The sequence below is a fragment of the Sus scrofa genome, chromosome 2 (genome assembly GCF_054392235.1).
Source record: "Sus scrofa isolate SSC_HxYL_T2T_F1_AM1 chromosome 2, Sscrofa_HxYL_maternal_Yorkshire_Landrace_v2.0, whole genome shotgun sequence".
Classification (NCBI taxonomy): domain Eukaryota; kingdom Metazoa; phylum Chordata; class Mammalia; order Artiodactyla; family Suidae; genus Sus; species Sus scrofa.
Genome location: NC_139384.1, coordinates 5,020,048 through 5,034,744, shown reverse-complemented (window position 1 = coordinate 5,034,744; position 14,697 = coordinate 5,020,048). Strand labels below are relative to the sequence as shown.

At 58.2% G+C, this 14,697-nt stretch overlaps 2 protein-coding genes across 2 annotated transcripts; both read right to left on the bottom strand.

Annotated features, from left to right (window-relative positions):
• Positions 1–327: 327 nt before the first annotated feature.
• CDK2AP2 (cyclin dependent kinase 2 associated protein 2) lies at positions 328–2,009 on the bottom strand. Its single transcript, XM_003122454.4, has 4 exons — positions 1,848–2,009; positions 1,440–1,540; positions 1,209–1,341; positions 328–850 (listed from the first exon to the last, which is right to left on the bottom strand). The coding sequence occupies exons 1-4, from the start codon at positions 1,927–1,929 to the stop codon at positions 783–785; spliced, it is 384 nt and encodes a 127-aa protein (XP_003122502.1). The 5' UTR covers positions 1,930–2,009; the 3' UTR covers positions 328–782.
• Positions 2,010–7,316: 5,307 nt separating this feature from the next.
• Positions 7,317–13,207, bottom strand: CABP2 (calcium binding protein 2). The gene is made up of 9 exons (XM_085010290.1): positions 13,125–13,207; positions 12,300–12,525; positions 12,044–12,074; positions 10,691–10,932; positions 10,054–10,084; positions 9,138–9,272; positions 8,446–8,555; positions 8,190–8,337; positions 7,317–7,583 (listed from the first exon to the last, which is right to left on the bottom strand). The coding sequence occupies exons 1-9, from the start codon at positions 13,205–13,207 to the stop codon at positions 7,558–7,560; spliced, it is 1,032 nt and encodes a 343-aa protein (XP_084866416.1). The 3' UTR covers positions 7,317–7,557.
• Between the last annotated feature and the right edge of the window lie 1,490 nt (positions 13,208–14,697).

Here is a 14,697-nt window from a genome sequence, read left to right as displayed (position 1 = left end):
ACCCTCTAGGCTCAGGCTGGAGGCAGTGCCCTCAGCTGTGGAGGCAGCCAAGGCCCTGCGCTGCCCCCTGGTGGCATGACTGTGAAGGAGGGCAGGGCTTTCAGCCACTGGAGCTCAACCCTCTCTACTACTTACAGGTGGAAGAGGCAGGGGGCAGCGGCAGACAAGGGCAGGGTCCCACCAAGGTCAATGGACAGTGGAGGCAAGGCAAAGCTGGGCTCAGTGGACCTCTCTCCCACCCAGTGCACCACCCCGAGTCTCCTCTTTGCCCTCCTTCCTGGCCCACCCAGACTTACTAGACGCAGCAGACTCATAAAGACTACAAGCTGAGAGAACAACTCCAAATTATCTTTTATTTATACAAAAAGGGCATATTTAGCAAAAGACACACCGAGAAAAGAGTTATGGCCTAGGAGACGAGGCAGGGAGGCGACAGGCCTTCTGAGGCTCTGCTGGGGGGAGAAGGGGTCTGGGAAAACGGTAAGTCCTGGGTAAGTGCTGAGCGGTGGGGCCACAGAAAGGAGAAAGCCCCAGCTGGATCAACACTGTTGGCAGGTCATGGGTGGGACTCCCAGGGACCTCACTGCTCCCTCTTTTGGGGGTTCCAGTTACTGCTGCCGACTGGAGTGAGAGCCGCCCACTGGTTCCTGGAGGGCACCCACCAAAGGACACAGGACAGGAAGCCCAGGATGGGAAGTGCAACTCGGGGTGAAGGCCAGGGAGAAGCAGGTGCTCTGCAGTGGCCAGGAAAGGTCCAGACGCCGAGGAGGAGTCGAGTCCTGTTACGTGCGGGCGTTCCGCTCTGTCTCTGCCAGGCACTCTCTGACTAGGGCCCGGGCATGGATGATGCCTGGGGTGAGGATGGGAAAGGAACAGATGAGGCCTCAGTGACCCTCCATAGCCCCACACCCCCCTCCAGAGGAAGACCCCCCTCCCTCCCTACTCCCCTTTCCTTTCAGTGAAAGGGACTATGACCTAATGGGGGCCTGGATGAGATCAGAGGTTCGGTTAATGCTCAAATTTGCCCCGGTGAAATACAAATTCTCTGGACCTTCCCTGGAAACGGACTCGGCTGCAATTCACTGCAAAATGCCTCTGTGGACAGTGATACTGGCCCTAGTCTACGCTTGGCTCAGGTGGCCTCCACCTGTCTTTCCTTCCCAGTGTTAAGTCTCCTGGGCAGGGGTGGTGGGCCTGGCCTCACTCACCTCTCTTCAGGCGCTCCATGGCACTCTTGCTGCCAGCATAGGTGGGTCGGATCTCTTTGCCCATCTCCTCTATGACCGACAGCAGGTCCGTGTAAGTGCTCTGGGAGCCCTGGGCGCCAGGTGGTTTCATTGCCTGTGTCAAAGGAGAACACGGCAGTGAGCTCAGGCCAAGAGGGGGGCTCCAGTCCTCCTCCACAGGCAATCCTATGGAAGATCCTAGGCTCCACTCACCTGCACATAGCCCATGGAGGGCGGTCCAAAGTCGTTAAACAGAGGTCTGAAAGGAGCAGCAGCTCCCGGCACCGAGCCCGACGGCGATGGGACACTTCCAGCTGCAACAGGCGCGAGTGAGAGGTCAGCGCGGGGTAGGGACGCCTCGTCCCGGCGCTCCAAGCCCCGGACCAGATTCGCCCGATTACCTCCAAAGGGATGCTTGGCTTCACGCTGCTAAACTTCAGGACAAACCCCTCCCCCTGTGCTTCACCAACAAGCCCTACGTGACCACGCCCACATCACAGGCCAGTAAACTGAGGCTCAGCGAGGGTAGCCGGCAGGCCCACTACTGCAGAACTCAGGCCGTCCTCTCTTCGAGACCTCCACCGCCCGGACAGGCGAGCAGGGGTGGAGCTGGATCCTCACCTGTAGGGACCGGGGTGCCGGGCCCAGGGGTGCTGGAGCCCGGGGTGCTGCTGGGGGCGGGGGCGATGGGTTTGTAGGACATCCCCAACTCCTGGGTGCGGCAGACGCCGGCCGGCCGCTCCTCCCGGGTTGGCTGCCTGGCCGCTTAGCTGCGCTCTGATTGGCAAGCCGGCAGCACGCCCCTGGTAAATAGAGCTCAGGCCGGAAGGGCGGGCGGGCACGAAGGCTCCTTCACTCCTGATTGGTGCGCGAAGACGTCACTCGGGCCTTGTCATTGGCCGAGGCCGGCCCCAACAGGCCGCAACCGCTGCTGATTGGTCTCCGCCTTCCGGACCTCGCACCTGTCTGCTCCGGATTGGGTAGTGGTCGATGCCCTCCGCAATTGGCGAGTTCGCGGCCCGGGCCGGCGCGCTCTCAATCCGATTAGTCCCAAAACGCGAGAGGCGGAGCCTCGGAAGCCGGACCTGGGTCCGGTCCGCCGCGGTTCGAGCCCGGCGGGGCTTCCCGGGCGCGGTTGTCGTCCTCACGCCTCACTCACGTTGCTTTGTACGTCACCTTTCCGCTGCCGTCCCGGTTCAGCTGGGGCTGCTGTCGTCGCCGCCGTCGCCGCCGCTGCCGCGCGCGCGCGCGCGCCTTTCCGCCGCTCCGAGTGCGGGAGGACGCAGGGCTTTGACGTTCCCAGCCCTGCGCCCCACCCCGTGCGCTTTTACGTCACCTTTCACCGGTTCAACAACCTGTCCCCGACCCGCGCATGCGCCCTCTTAGGGCCTCGTTTGTTCCCATGGCAACGGACCCCTCACCAATGCTGCTGACACGCCTCTTCCTCGCAATTGCCTGGACCTCGGGTCCTGCCCCTCTTCCAACTACCTGGACCTCAACCTGCCCTCCTCCCCCAAGGCCCCACGCCGGTGCCCCATAATGATAATAGCGGGAACAGCTAATCTTAAATACTTACGGCATCCCGGGTTCTGTACCACGGACGGTCCTGGATCAGGGACTACAGCAGCATCTGGGGTCAGACTGATGGGTCTAATCGCACCCTCAGCCCCCACCCCCACTTGCCCTTGGGCAAGTTACCTCCCTAGGCCTCAACTTCCTCATCTGTGAAATGGGGACGCTAGGAACAACCATCTCCTAGGATTGTTGTGTGGATTAAACGAATAGTCATAAAATGCTTATGTTTCATTCTCCTCTTCCCTATCCATTTCTCTATCCAGACCCCTCTCCTCAAATCTCATTCCTCACAACCTGAGATCTTAGACTCTCCTCCAAACCGTAACCCTTTTTTCCCAGGCTACTTCTCAAAACCTCTCTGGCTTTGTGTACCGGTCATGTCCAGGACATTCATTCATTCGTTCATTCAGCAAACATTTTGATTCCATCCCCCATCTTCGGCTTTATGCTGGACACTGATATGGAAGTGAACTGGCCATGGCTTCTGTCCTCCAGGAGCTCCTAGTCTCAAGGAGAGACAGACAGGGAAGCAAAAGCACACAATGGACTAAGGCAATGTGGAGACTGGGACAGGGAGCATTGGAACTTAGGGGAAGTGTGACATCACAGAAGTTTTCCCAGAGAGGCACCACTCAACAGGTGAATGGACAGATAAACTGAGCAGTCGCCATACAATCAACTATTATTCAGCAATAAAAGGAAATCATCTATCTATAGCCTTGAAAAGATATAGACACAGTGCTGAGAAGCCAGTCTGAAAAAGCCACATACTGTATGATCCCAAATGTACGGCATTCCGCAAAAGGCAAATTGATACAGAAGGTAAAAAAAATGACTGGTTGCCAAGGGTGCTGGGGTGAGGGGGTGCTGGGTAGAGGGGGGAGGGGTAAAATTGAACAGGGGGAGCAGAGGGGATGGGGGGGCATGAAGTGATTATGTATGATGCTGTAATGGTACATGCAAGACCTTGACAGTTACCAAAGAGTAAACTTTTTCATTTAGAAGGTCAGGCGATCCGAGGGTGGAAAGCAGAATATGACAAAAGAATCTAGCTGTATTGCAAATGTAGGAACAGCCTCACTGAAGGGGGTGGGGGAATCAGGTGCTAATCTGGAAATCAGTGGAGTCTGGAGGAACAAAGACAAAAAGATCTGCACGTAAGCACTGGACCCTGGTTGATGACGCGGTTTCCCATGGGGGATGGGTTGACAATTCTGAAACCACTGCACACGTACACTGGAATTCAAAATTAAATAAGTGTAGAACGAATGGCTTCTCACTGTTGGAATGAGGAGTTACAGGTAGCAAGGGAAGGAGGTTAGAATAGTCCATGGGCTAATGGATTGGAGTTGGAGCTCTCAATAGGAGCTCATGTTTAGCTTGACATAAATACAGTTGGTTACATACAGAAATATTTTTTTCTTTCTTTTTACGGCCACACTCACGGCATATAGAAGTTCCCGGACTAGGGGTGGAATCAGAGCTGCAGCTGCTGGCTTACATCACAGCCACAGCAACACCGGATCTGAGCCACACCTGCAACCTACACCACAGCTTGCGGCAATGCCGGATCCTTAAGCCATTGAGCAAGGCTAGGGATTGAACCACATCCTCACAGGCACTGTGTTAGGTTCTTAACCCGCTGAGCCACAGCAGGAAAGAGTAATCTGACTGTACAGAAACCTGACCAACTCCACCAGGTGATCAAGTTCCCCTCATTAGTGCTGGCCTGTGGAGAGAAGTCACCCTGGATATGCTGGGCTGAGAAGAGGATTTCACTTCTGTAGTTTTCCTTCCCCAGACCCATAATCCAAGACGAATTGTCATGAGAAAAACATCTGACAAATCCCAATTTAGGGACATTCTATAACATATCCGACCAGTCCTCCTCCAAAGACAATTTTTCTTTTTATTTTCTTTTTTGACTACCCTTCAGCACATGGAGTTCCCTGGCTGGGGATCAGATCCGAACCACAGTTGCAACCTATGCCATGGCTGCGGCAATGCTGGATCCTTGACCCATTGGGCCGGGCTGGGGATCAAACCTGCGTCTCAATGCTCCAGATGCCATGGATCCCATTGCGCCACAGCAGGAACAATACTTTTTTTAAAAAAGGAAAATCTGTAAAACCATCCCAAACAAGAGAAGCCTTAAGGAGATGTGATGCCTAAGGTAGGATGGTGTCCTGGATGGCATTCTGGAACAGAAGAAGGACAAGCAGCGGAAAAGTGATAAAATCTGCATCAATTGTGAACTTGAGTTCATAGCAACGTATCCGTATTAGTTCATTGACAGTGACAAAGTTACCTCTCTAATGTAAGAGGTGAATAGCGTATCATGGTCAATTTTATGTGTCATCTAGACTAGGTCGCAGGGGGCCCAGCCCTCTGGTCACACGTGATTCTGTGTGTGTCTGTGAGGTTGCATCTGGATGAGATTAACGTTGGTCGAATCTGTAGACTGAGTCAAGCAGACTGCTCTTCCCAGTGAGGGCTGAAGACCTGGATGCAACAAAGAGGCTGAAGGAGAGGGAATTCTGCCTGCCGGACTGCTGAGCGGGGCCATCGGGCTTCTCCTGTCCCCAGACTGGAACTTGCAACATCGACTTTTCTGGCTCTCAGGCCTTGGGGCCAGACTGGAGCTACATTACCAGGTCTCCAGGATAGCAGCATGCTGACTGCAGATCTTGGGACCACTCAGCGCCCATGACTGTCTGAGCCGATTCTTTACAGTAAATATCTTTTCAATCTAATTTCATCTTTTTGTTTTTTAGAGTCATACCTGCGGCATACGGAGGTTCCCAGGCTAGGGGTTGAATGGGAGTTGCAGCTGCCGGCCTATACCACAGCCACAGCAACGCAGAATCTGAGCCGCGTCTGTGACCTACACCACAGCTCCCGGCAACGCCGGATCCTTAACCCACTGAGCAAGGTTAGGGATCCAACTGGTGTCCTCTTGGATATTAGCTGGGTTCATTACCCTGAGCCACAGTGGGAACTCCTTACAGTAACTATCTTCACACACACACACACACCCCTCCTATTGGTCCTGTTTCTCTGGAGAACCTTGATCCACTAACACATAGGAGAAGCTGGGTGTGGGATGCACAGGAACTCCCTCCCTGTCTTTGAAGTACGTGTGTAAACCTAAAACTACTTAAAAATAAAATAAAATATCCTTATCTGGCTGCCAGTTACCCAGGTGTGCACAGGTGAAAAATTCACTGAGGTGTTCACATAAGATTTATACACGTTAACTGAATGTATGTGATATTCCAACCAAGTAAGTTAGACTGTGTAAAAAGCTCACTGACAGCTTCTCTGGGAAAACCAGGAGATCCTGTAGCCCTGGCCTGCTCCAGCTGGCAGCAGTCAAAGGAGCTGGGTGGCAGGTTCCCCCTTCAGGCAGGGAAGGGGCTCTTGGCTCGCCCCTCTTGCTGCCTGCTTACTGTTCCTTCCCAGCCCTGGTACCTGGGCTAGCATCCCTTTGGGGCTGGGAGGGTATGCATGAGATTTGGGGGAGCTGCGAGCACTTCTGAGGCCAACAGACACTCTGCAGCCAAGTAAGACCCCCCCCCTCCCCCGGCAACCAACCCTCCCTCCCTGACTCCAACCACAGAGCCTGCCAAGCTGGGGCCAGTGGCGGTGGGAGGCTGACCTTGAGTAGGGTCTGCTCTTCCCCTGGCACATGGCCATCACTCCCCCTGGCTCCTGCAGAGGGGACAGGTTCTTTTCAGGCAGCAATGCCATCTGTGCCAGCCCGTGGAGGGTGGCAGGAGGGAGGGTGAACCATGGCTCCCAGGCAAGCTGGGGCAACTCCTCCTTATGCCCAGCCCTGCCAGACTGACGGGAGAGATCACTTAATTGAGGATTAGAGATTAATTGTGATCTGCCAGGCAAGTGGTGCTGAGGCTGCTGCAGCCAGCCCTGGCACCTCGGGTCCAAGCTCTAGGCTGGGCAGGGCACCAGTGGCTGCCCACCCGCTCTGTCTCAAGGCAATGATGGAGAGGACCAGGCACAAGCACTGAAATCTCCTACCCCTTCCTGACCTGGAGGTCAGGCGCATTCTCCCTCCCAGGAGGTGGGAATGGGAGCTGGTCAGGCAGTGCCGCAAGAGGCTGAGGTCTGTCCTGCATCCACTGACCCGAGGCACCTTTTCTTGTTGTCACTGTGATTTTATAGTCCCCAGGCCTGGCTCAAGTCCACATCATCTTAATCCTAATGTGCGTGACTTTAGGCCAGTTCCTCCTGGAGTCTTCGGGTGCCAGGCCAATGGGCTGGATCAGCCTGGAGGCCATAGGGGATCACGGCCAGTTTGTAAATAGGAGTATGACAAAGTGCAAGTGGCATTTGAGGAAGAATAATCTAGCAGCATGTGCTGTGTGGCCTGGAGGGGAGAGATGGCTGTGGAGCTGTGTGACCTCTAGCACGTTGCTGAGACTCTGGGCTCTGGGGTTCCTCCGTCTGGAAAATGGGGTAACGAAGACCATGGGAGGGTTGGAGTGATGAGATGTGTCATTTAGTTTCCCTGGGAAGAAGCTACCTCCCCCGGGCGGAAGATGCTTTATTGTCAGAGAAACAGAAAGGGCAAGGAGGCTTGGTGGAGGAGTTGGGGCGGGGGTGAGGGCAGGAGTTGCACACAGGCGGGGGTGGGGAGGAGAGAAGGAGGATCCCAGCTGGAGGTGATGGGCTTCCAGAAATCCACTGGCAGGCCGTGGCTCTGGTCCTGTCTCCTGCCCCCAGCTTCTGTGCAGGCTCAGCGAGACATCATTCGCACAAACTCTGCCAGGACAAAGCCAGTGTTTCAGGTCTGCTCTCTGGACCCCTCGGGAGTGAGGCTAATATACTGGCCTTGGGGTGGGAGAAAGTGTGGTTAAAGGCAGGGCTTGCAAGGGAGTCCGCTGAATCCGGTAGAGAATAAGCCAGGAAGAGGGGCTCTCTTATGGATTAAAAAATAAAAAGTAAAAAATCTTGTAACTGAATCTATTTCCCTCTTTGCTTTGGCCACTAGGAAGCTCAGGAACATTTTGAGGCCTACCTTGGAGAGTTTCTACATACTGATTTTCCTTGGCTTCCTATTATTACTTAATCCTTGTTTTCCCTCTGTTGGGAACAAAGCATAGAGGAAGAGCTGGGTTATGGATAGGCTGCTTGGATTCAGAGCTTGGCTCTATCCACTTTTGCTAAGTATCCCCCCTTTCCTAAGAACTGACTTTCTGGGGATAATAAGATTCCTTCCGCCAGAGTTCTCCTGATGATTACCTGGGAGAGAACATGGGTGTGCTTAGACAGGGCCTGGCACACACCAGTACCAACCGCATCATGGTCTTTCTCTGTTAGTGCCCTCCCCCGGTGTGTGGTCGAAGTGTGGTGAGTGGTGGGCAGTACCTTCAAAGTCCACCAGGCCATCCCCGTTGAGGTCAATGTCACGGAGGATCTCATCCACCTCCCGCTGGCTGAGGCGCTCTCCCAGCAGGGCCTTCAGGGCGGCCCGGAGCTCCCCCAAGCTGATGCAGCCGTCCCCGTTGCTGTCGAACTGTGGCAGGGCGGGTTGTGGCATCGGGTCAGGGCCCGAAGCGCTCATTCACGCGGCCCCTCGCTCACCCGCGGCCACGCCGCCCCCGCCCACCCGCGGCGGCCGCACCTCCCGGAAGGCGTCCCGCAGCTCCCGGACGCCAATCATGTCCGCGGTCTCCGCCAGCAGCTTGGGGCCCATCAGCTCCACAAAGTCTTCAAAGTCCACCTTCCCGCCACCTAGGGGCCCGCCCGTCAGAGACCCTGGGCCATCAGAGCCCCCTGCCCAGCCCCGGCCCTCCTGTGCCCGCCCCCTTTCCCTTCTGGCTTGTGTCCCTCTTCCACGCCCCACTAGACGGCCTTTCCCGCCCCCTGGGTCTCACAGGCTGCGTCTCCCGAAGAGTTCAGCTGGGTTCAAGTCCCGGCTCCGATGACCTGGCTGTGTGACCTTAGGAAAGTCACGTAACCGTTCAGACTCAGTTTCCTCATCTACCAAATGGGCCTGATGGGAGTTCCCTGGTGGCCTAGTGGTTAAGGATCTGGCATTGTCACTACTGTGGTGCGGGTTGGATCCCTGGCCTGGAAACTTCTGCAGGCCATGGGCGTGGCCAAAAAAACCAGGCTTGATGGTCCTTAAGCCACCCGCCTTGTAGGGGATGGTGCGACTCTCTAGGGGCAGAGAGCTTGCCTCGAGAGTGACCAAGGTCCCGGATGCCGGGGGCCAACCTGGGTAGACACCTCTGTGCCCTGGGCTGTCCAGCGGCCCTGGCCATGGCCATGGCCACTGGAGAACCGGGGGTGGGGCAGGACTCGGGCACCTACTGATTTGCTGTGAGATCTCGATGAGCTCCATCTCGGTGGGCATGTAGCCCAGCGTGCGCATGCAGGCTCCCAGCTCCCGGTAGCCGATGTAGCCGTCCCGATCTCGGTCAAACTCCTGGAAGGCGGCCTGCAGCTCTGCCAGGCAGGGCGGAGTCAGTCCTTCCACCGCATCCCTTGGCCTCCAGCCCGGATTGGACCTTCTCCCCTTGGTCCAATCCTCTCTTCCTAAATACCCATCTCTCTATGCTGCCTCAGGGGCCTTTGGGCATACTGTTCCTGCAAATATTTAAGGAATATCCACTTGTGCCAAGCTCTGCTCTAGGTGCTAGGGACATAGTAGTGAAGAAAGAAAAATATGAACCGAAGAAAGGAGGGGAAAGGAAAGAACAAAGTGGGGGAGGGAGGGAGGAAGGCAGAAAGAAAGGAGAAAGAGAGAGAGAGAAGGAAGGAAGAAGGAAGGGAGAGGGAGAAGCAAACCCTTGATCGTATGGAGCTCGCATTCTGGAACACTCTCCCCTCCTCTATGGTCCTATGTCACCTGCTCAAGGAGGTCTCCCCTCTCAGGTCAGTTCCCTCCAGCCCACTTCTGTGAGAACACTCGCACCATTTGTCCTTGTGGTTGGCTTACGGATGTCTGTCTCAAGGGGACACAGGTCATGTCCTCTCGTTACCCAGTGCTCAGCACAGGGCCGGGCACACAGTGGGCATCTGGTGTTCCCTCAATGACCCTCCTGGCAAATGTGACCAGGGAACTGACAGCTGGGGGTTCTCTCAGCCCCTCCCTGCTCAGTCTTGTCTGCATCTCCTCGCACAATCCCCGGCAACCTTCTTGCTCCCAGTTCCTCCTGGAGACGGCTCAGGCCCCCACCCCATGCCCCCCGCTCCAGAAACTCTGGTACTTTCCCCAACCCTTTACCTTCGATCTCTTCTGGCCGCAGTTCCCGGTCCTGAGGGGACACAGAGGGGTTGACAATTCCCTGGGCCACCCAGGTAGCTGCCCCCCTTCCTTCTGGTTTTTTGGGGCCCACTCGGTCCCCCACAACATGCAGGCATAGGGCCTGGGTCTGACACTGCTCAGGCTTGGGGCCTCCCCGCATTCCTGCTGATGGCCTGGGGGTCTTGGGCCCCCTTCCCAGCCCCCCACACCCACCCGCTTCTGGGGCCTGGGGCTCCACCTGCCAGAGGTGGATCTGGACTTGGGTAGAATCTCGGGCTTGGCCATGGGGCCCTCAGCATCTCTGTAAGTCTCTCTTGGTCTCTCTGCATCCCTCTCCTGGGGCCCTGCCCCCTCCCTGTTCACCCCCTTGGTGGCCGTCACTGCCTTTTCTCTGGGTCACACTCTGTCCCCCTTTCTCCCTTTCCTGGTGTGTTTCACAGGGTCTTCCCTGTGTTTGATCCCGTGTCTCTTTCTCCCCTCGCTGCCCCCCGCCGCCCCGTATCTGTGTGCCTTTGCTCTGAGAGCCCCACTGAGTCCTCTCCCCCGACTCAAAGAGAGGCAAAAGGAGAGAGCAGGGGTGATGGGTGGGCGGCAGGCAGGCGGTGACTGTACATACGAGCTGGGTGGCGGCGATGCTGGGCCGCAGGAAGATGCAGGCTGGCCCCACCAGGCTGCTGAGCACCGAGTAGCCCTGGACGCCCGGCCCAGGGTCCCCCTGCTCCTCGGGACTGGGGCTGGGGCTGGGGCCGGGGCCGGGGCCCGGGCTGTGGCGGGAGCCCCCTGGGGGGGATCTGGGCCACTGCCAGCGGTCCTGCAGCAGAGCCGGCCATGAGAGGGGGCAGTGACCGCTCTCCACCCCTGCTCATCCGCCTCTCTGTCTTTGAACCCCGAACGGGATGGTGGATCCTCGCCATCAACACACTAGGCTGGAAGCTTCCACCCTCTTACAGTTCAGTTGGGCAAACTGAGGCCCAGAAAAGGCCAAAAATCTAGCCACGGTCACTCAGAAAGCCAGCGTCAGCTGGAGACCCTCCCTGAGCTCATGGTCTGAGTCTCCCGAGCCAGGACTGATGGGCAGAGGGCGGGGGCAGCAGCAGGGATGGACCGCCGGACAGGCAGCCAGGGGATCTGATGAGCAATGCGAGGCATCGGGGGTGGGGGGCAGTGGTCTGCAGGAGCCGAGACCAGGATAGGTCCCCGGAAAATCTGGGTCCGCGGCGGTGGGTACCACCCTCTCCATCCCTCTCCTGTGCCGACCTGGAAGCCCAGCCCAGCCCTCACCCAGGCTCTGCCAAGCCCAACAGACCCTCCCAGGGCCCACATGGCCTCCTGGCCTTGGCTTTGCCCCCTTAGTCTCCTACCTTAGGTGCCCGCTGTCGGGGACGCTTGGCACAGTTTCCCATGGGCCCTGGAACCATGCCAGGCCTGGAGCCCCAGGGGCGGCCCGGGACTGGGCCTCAGCAGATGCCGTGCGCTCCCACCAGCCCTCTGCCACTCCCAGCAAGGAGCACTGCAGGGGATTTTCCCGGGGTTTTGTGGGGAAGATTGGGGGCGGGTGGGCAGGCGGGGAGCCCTGGGCACAGGGGCTTGGGTCCTAATCCGGGATTATCTCTGAGCATCTCTGCTGGTGAGGGGGGCCCCTCGGGGCACAAGGCCCCCCTGGAAGGCGCAGCTTCCCCACGCTCACTCCCGAGGGTCTTCCAGCCACCCCCTCTCCAGCACCCTCTCCCCCCACCCCTGCCCCTAATCACTCCCGACCAGGAGAGGTTTAAGGTCTTCAGAAGTGGGGCCTGGACCTGGAAGAGGAAGCCAGGTGCCCAGTGTGTCAGGTGGGCTGGGCTATGTCTCCCCCAAGAACCGAAGATGCCCAGGAAGCCTCTGCCCTCCCTGCCCGTGGCCTTGCCCTCACCTCGGAGCATCGGCCTAGCCTGCCTGCCCTTGGCACCCCTGCCTGGACCTGCCCCCTCACCCTTGTACTTGGGGGCAGCTGACTCTGGGCTCTGTGGGCTGGAAGCGGGGCTCAGAAGGCGGAGGTGGGGAGGATGCCAGCCTCCCTCCTGGCAGCTGAGTGATCCGCTGACCTGTCTGTCGGCATGCACGTCTGAGGTCCCCTCGCTGGGCTCAGCCCTGGGTTTGACCTACAGGGCCCCGGTTGGGGCAGGGGTCCCCTCTGTCCCCTTGTGGCCCCTCAGTTGAGGACACCCCCCCACCCCTGCCCCCTTTACCTGCCCGTAGGCGGCCTGCACCTGGGCCTCAAGCTCCCGCAGGAGGGCCCGCCGCCTGGCCACTGGGCTGGCAGGGGCCTGGCTAGGCCCTGGAGCCCCCGCAGAGAGGTTGGGGTCCCCAGTGGGGATGCTGTCATCGGCCGGGCCCTCGGCCAGGGCCATGGAGATGGGGGCTTGGCACCTCCTGCTGGCTGAGGGGCACTGCCCCACTCCGCTCTCCTTGTTCCTGTGGGATGCGGGAGGCGGGATGCAGGATGGCGGCTGAGTGGGCAGCTGTGGGTGTGGCCCCCGAGGGTCCTGCAACGCTTCTCCCTGTGCCTCCCTCCCCAGGCTGATGGGGCCAAGGGCTCTCTGAGACCCCTGTCTTTCCTGGCTCCCCAGGCTGCTCACACGCTCCTCCCTGAAATCCTAGCCTTCCCTGACCAACCAGACCAGCATGCAGCCCTCCAGGCCTCCTGCTCGTTCATGGGCTCTGCATCGCCTCGCATCCCCGCCCCCCTCTGGTTCTGTGTCTCTCTCTGCCCCTCCTGCGCCCCCTGTTCCATGGGGATCCCTCGGTGTGTGTCACACCTGCAATTTTGCTCTACCCCCGCCGCCCGCTACCCTCTGTCCAGCTGTGTCTCTGCCTGTCTCTTTGAGGGTTCCCTCCCTCTGTTGTGAGACTTCCACACTGTCTGTCGGTCTGTCCCTCTTCGCTCTTCCTAATATCCCACCATCCCCTCTCCCACGATGGCTCCTGGATTCTGGGAAGAGCATCCCCCAGCCCTGCCCCAGCTCTTCCTCTCCTCCCCACCCAGAGCCGCTGGTACCTCTGCCCTTCCTCACCTCCCCACCTCCTGCCAGCACCCCCCACCCAGCTTCTGCTTCTCAGGGAAAAGGGGTGGGCAGGCAGCCTCCAGGCCTCTCATGCCCCTTTGTTATGCCCCCGGCCCGCTTACCGCCCAGCTGCCTGCTCCTCACCTCCCAGAATGAGGTCACTGGTCCTGCCCCCGCCCTGCTCCAGGCCTCTCATGATTTATTCACCTGCCCCCTGCACCAGCCTTTGTCCAAGGGAACCAGATCCCACCAGGCACCTGCCACCTGAGCTGATGGCTCTGGCCTCTCTCGGCCACAAGTGGCCATCCATTCATGCCTTTCTTTTGCAAACATCTGAAGTCTGCTGGGATCCAGCCCCAGGTGGACCCCATCTTCCCTGAGGGCCCTGCTCTCAGGCACATCCAGTTCAGAAAAGGGCCAACAGACAGTCTCTCAGTGCTTGGGGACACTGACTCAGCTTCAGGAAGGCTTCCTGGAGGAGGTGAGGGGGTGGGGTGGCATCCTTGGCATGGCCCACCAATTTTTTTGTTTTCCTCTTTTAAGGGCTGCACTTGTAGCATATGGAGGGTCCCAGGCTAGAAGTCCAGTTGGAGCTGTAGCTGCCAGCCTACACCACAGCCACAGCAACACGGGATCCGAGCCCCATTTGTGGCCTATGCCACAGCTCACGGCAATGCCAGATCCTTAGCCCACTGAGTGAAGCCAGGGACCCAGCCTGCATCCTCATGGTTACTAATCGGGTTCATAAACCCGCTGAGCCATGACGGGAACTTCCCAACCACCAATGTTTAACTTGACTCTGGCTGAGTGCCAGGGTCCCCAGCAGGGGTCAGCTATGAGCTTAGAGTGTTCCAGGCGCTGGAATCCAGCTGAGTAGGTGGGGGGAGGCCCTCCGGAGGGAAGTGCGTAGTCGCCCCCGGAAAGGGTGTGGTGGCAAGAAGCTGGAGAAAACTTCAGCGAGACCCAATCTTCAGCAAATGTGTGTGGCACCCTTGCTGTGGGCCTTCCTGGGTGCTGGGAGCCTGTCCCACCTGGTGGGAGCTGCATACTCAGCAGAGCCAGGGTGGCTGTGGAGCAGCGAGTTGCAGGGAAGGGCCCCACCGGATGGGAGATGGAGGGGGCGTGGCGACCTTGCTGTGACTCGGGGCTGAGGAAGTGACCTGGGAGCCAAGATCAGAGGGATGAAGCGAGTGGCCACAGGCGGAGGGAAGGGCTTCCACAAGGTCCTGAGTGGGCCTGAGGATCTGAGGAAAGGCCAGGGTTGAGAGGCTCATGGACATCAGCCGGGGGGTCAAGGCCGAGAAGAGCTCATTGTGGTCATTCGTGTTGACCCACGAAGGCTCCGTCTCAGCATCCTTCAGCCCCTCTGCACCCCGGGTCGCATCTCCCCCTGGAGCCCAGGAGTTCACCGCATCCCAGCAACACTGAGACTCTCCCTCAGAGACAGAAATTCTCAGGCTTTCTGCAAGGTCATTAAAAGGGCCTTTGCTGTGTGACCCTAGACAAGGTATTTCACCTCTCGGAGCCTCCGATTCCTTCTCTGGAGAGTAAGGGTTGACCTAGGATCTGCCTCAAAGTGTCT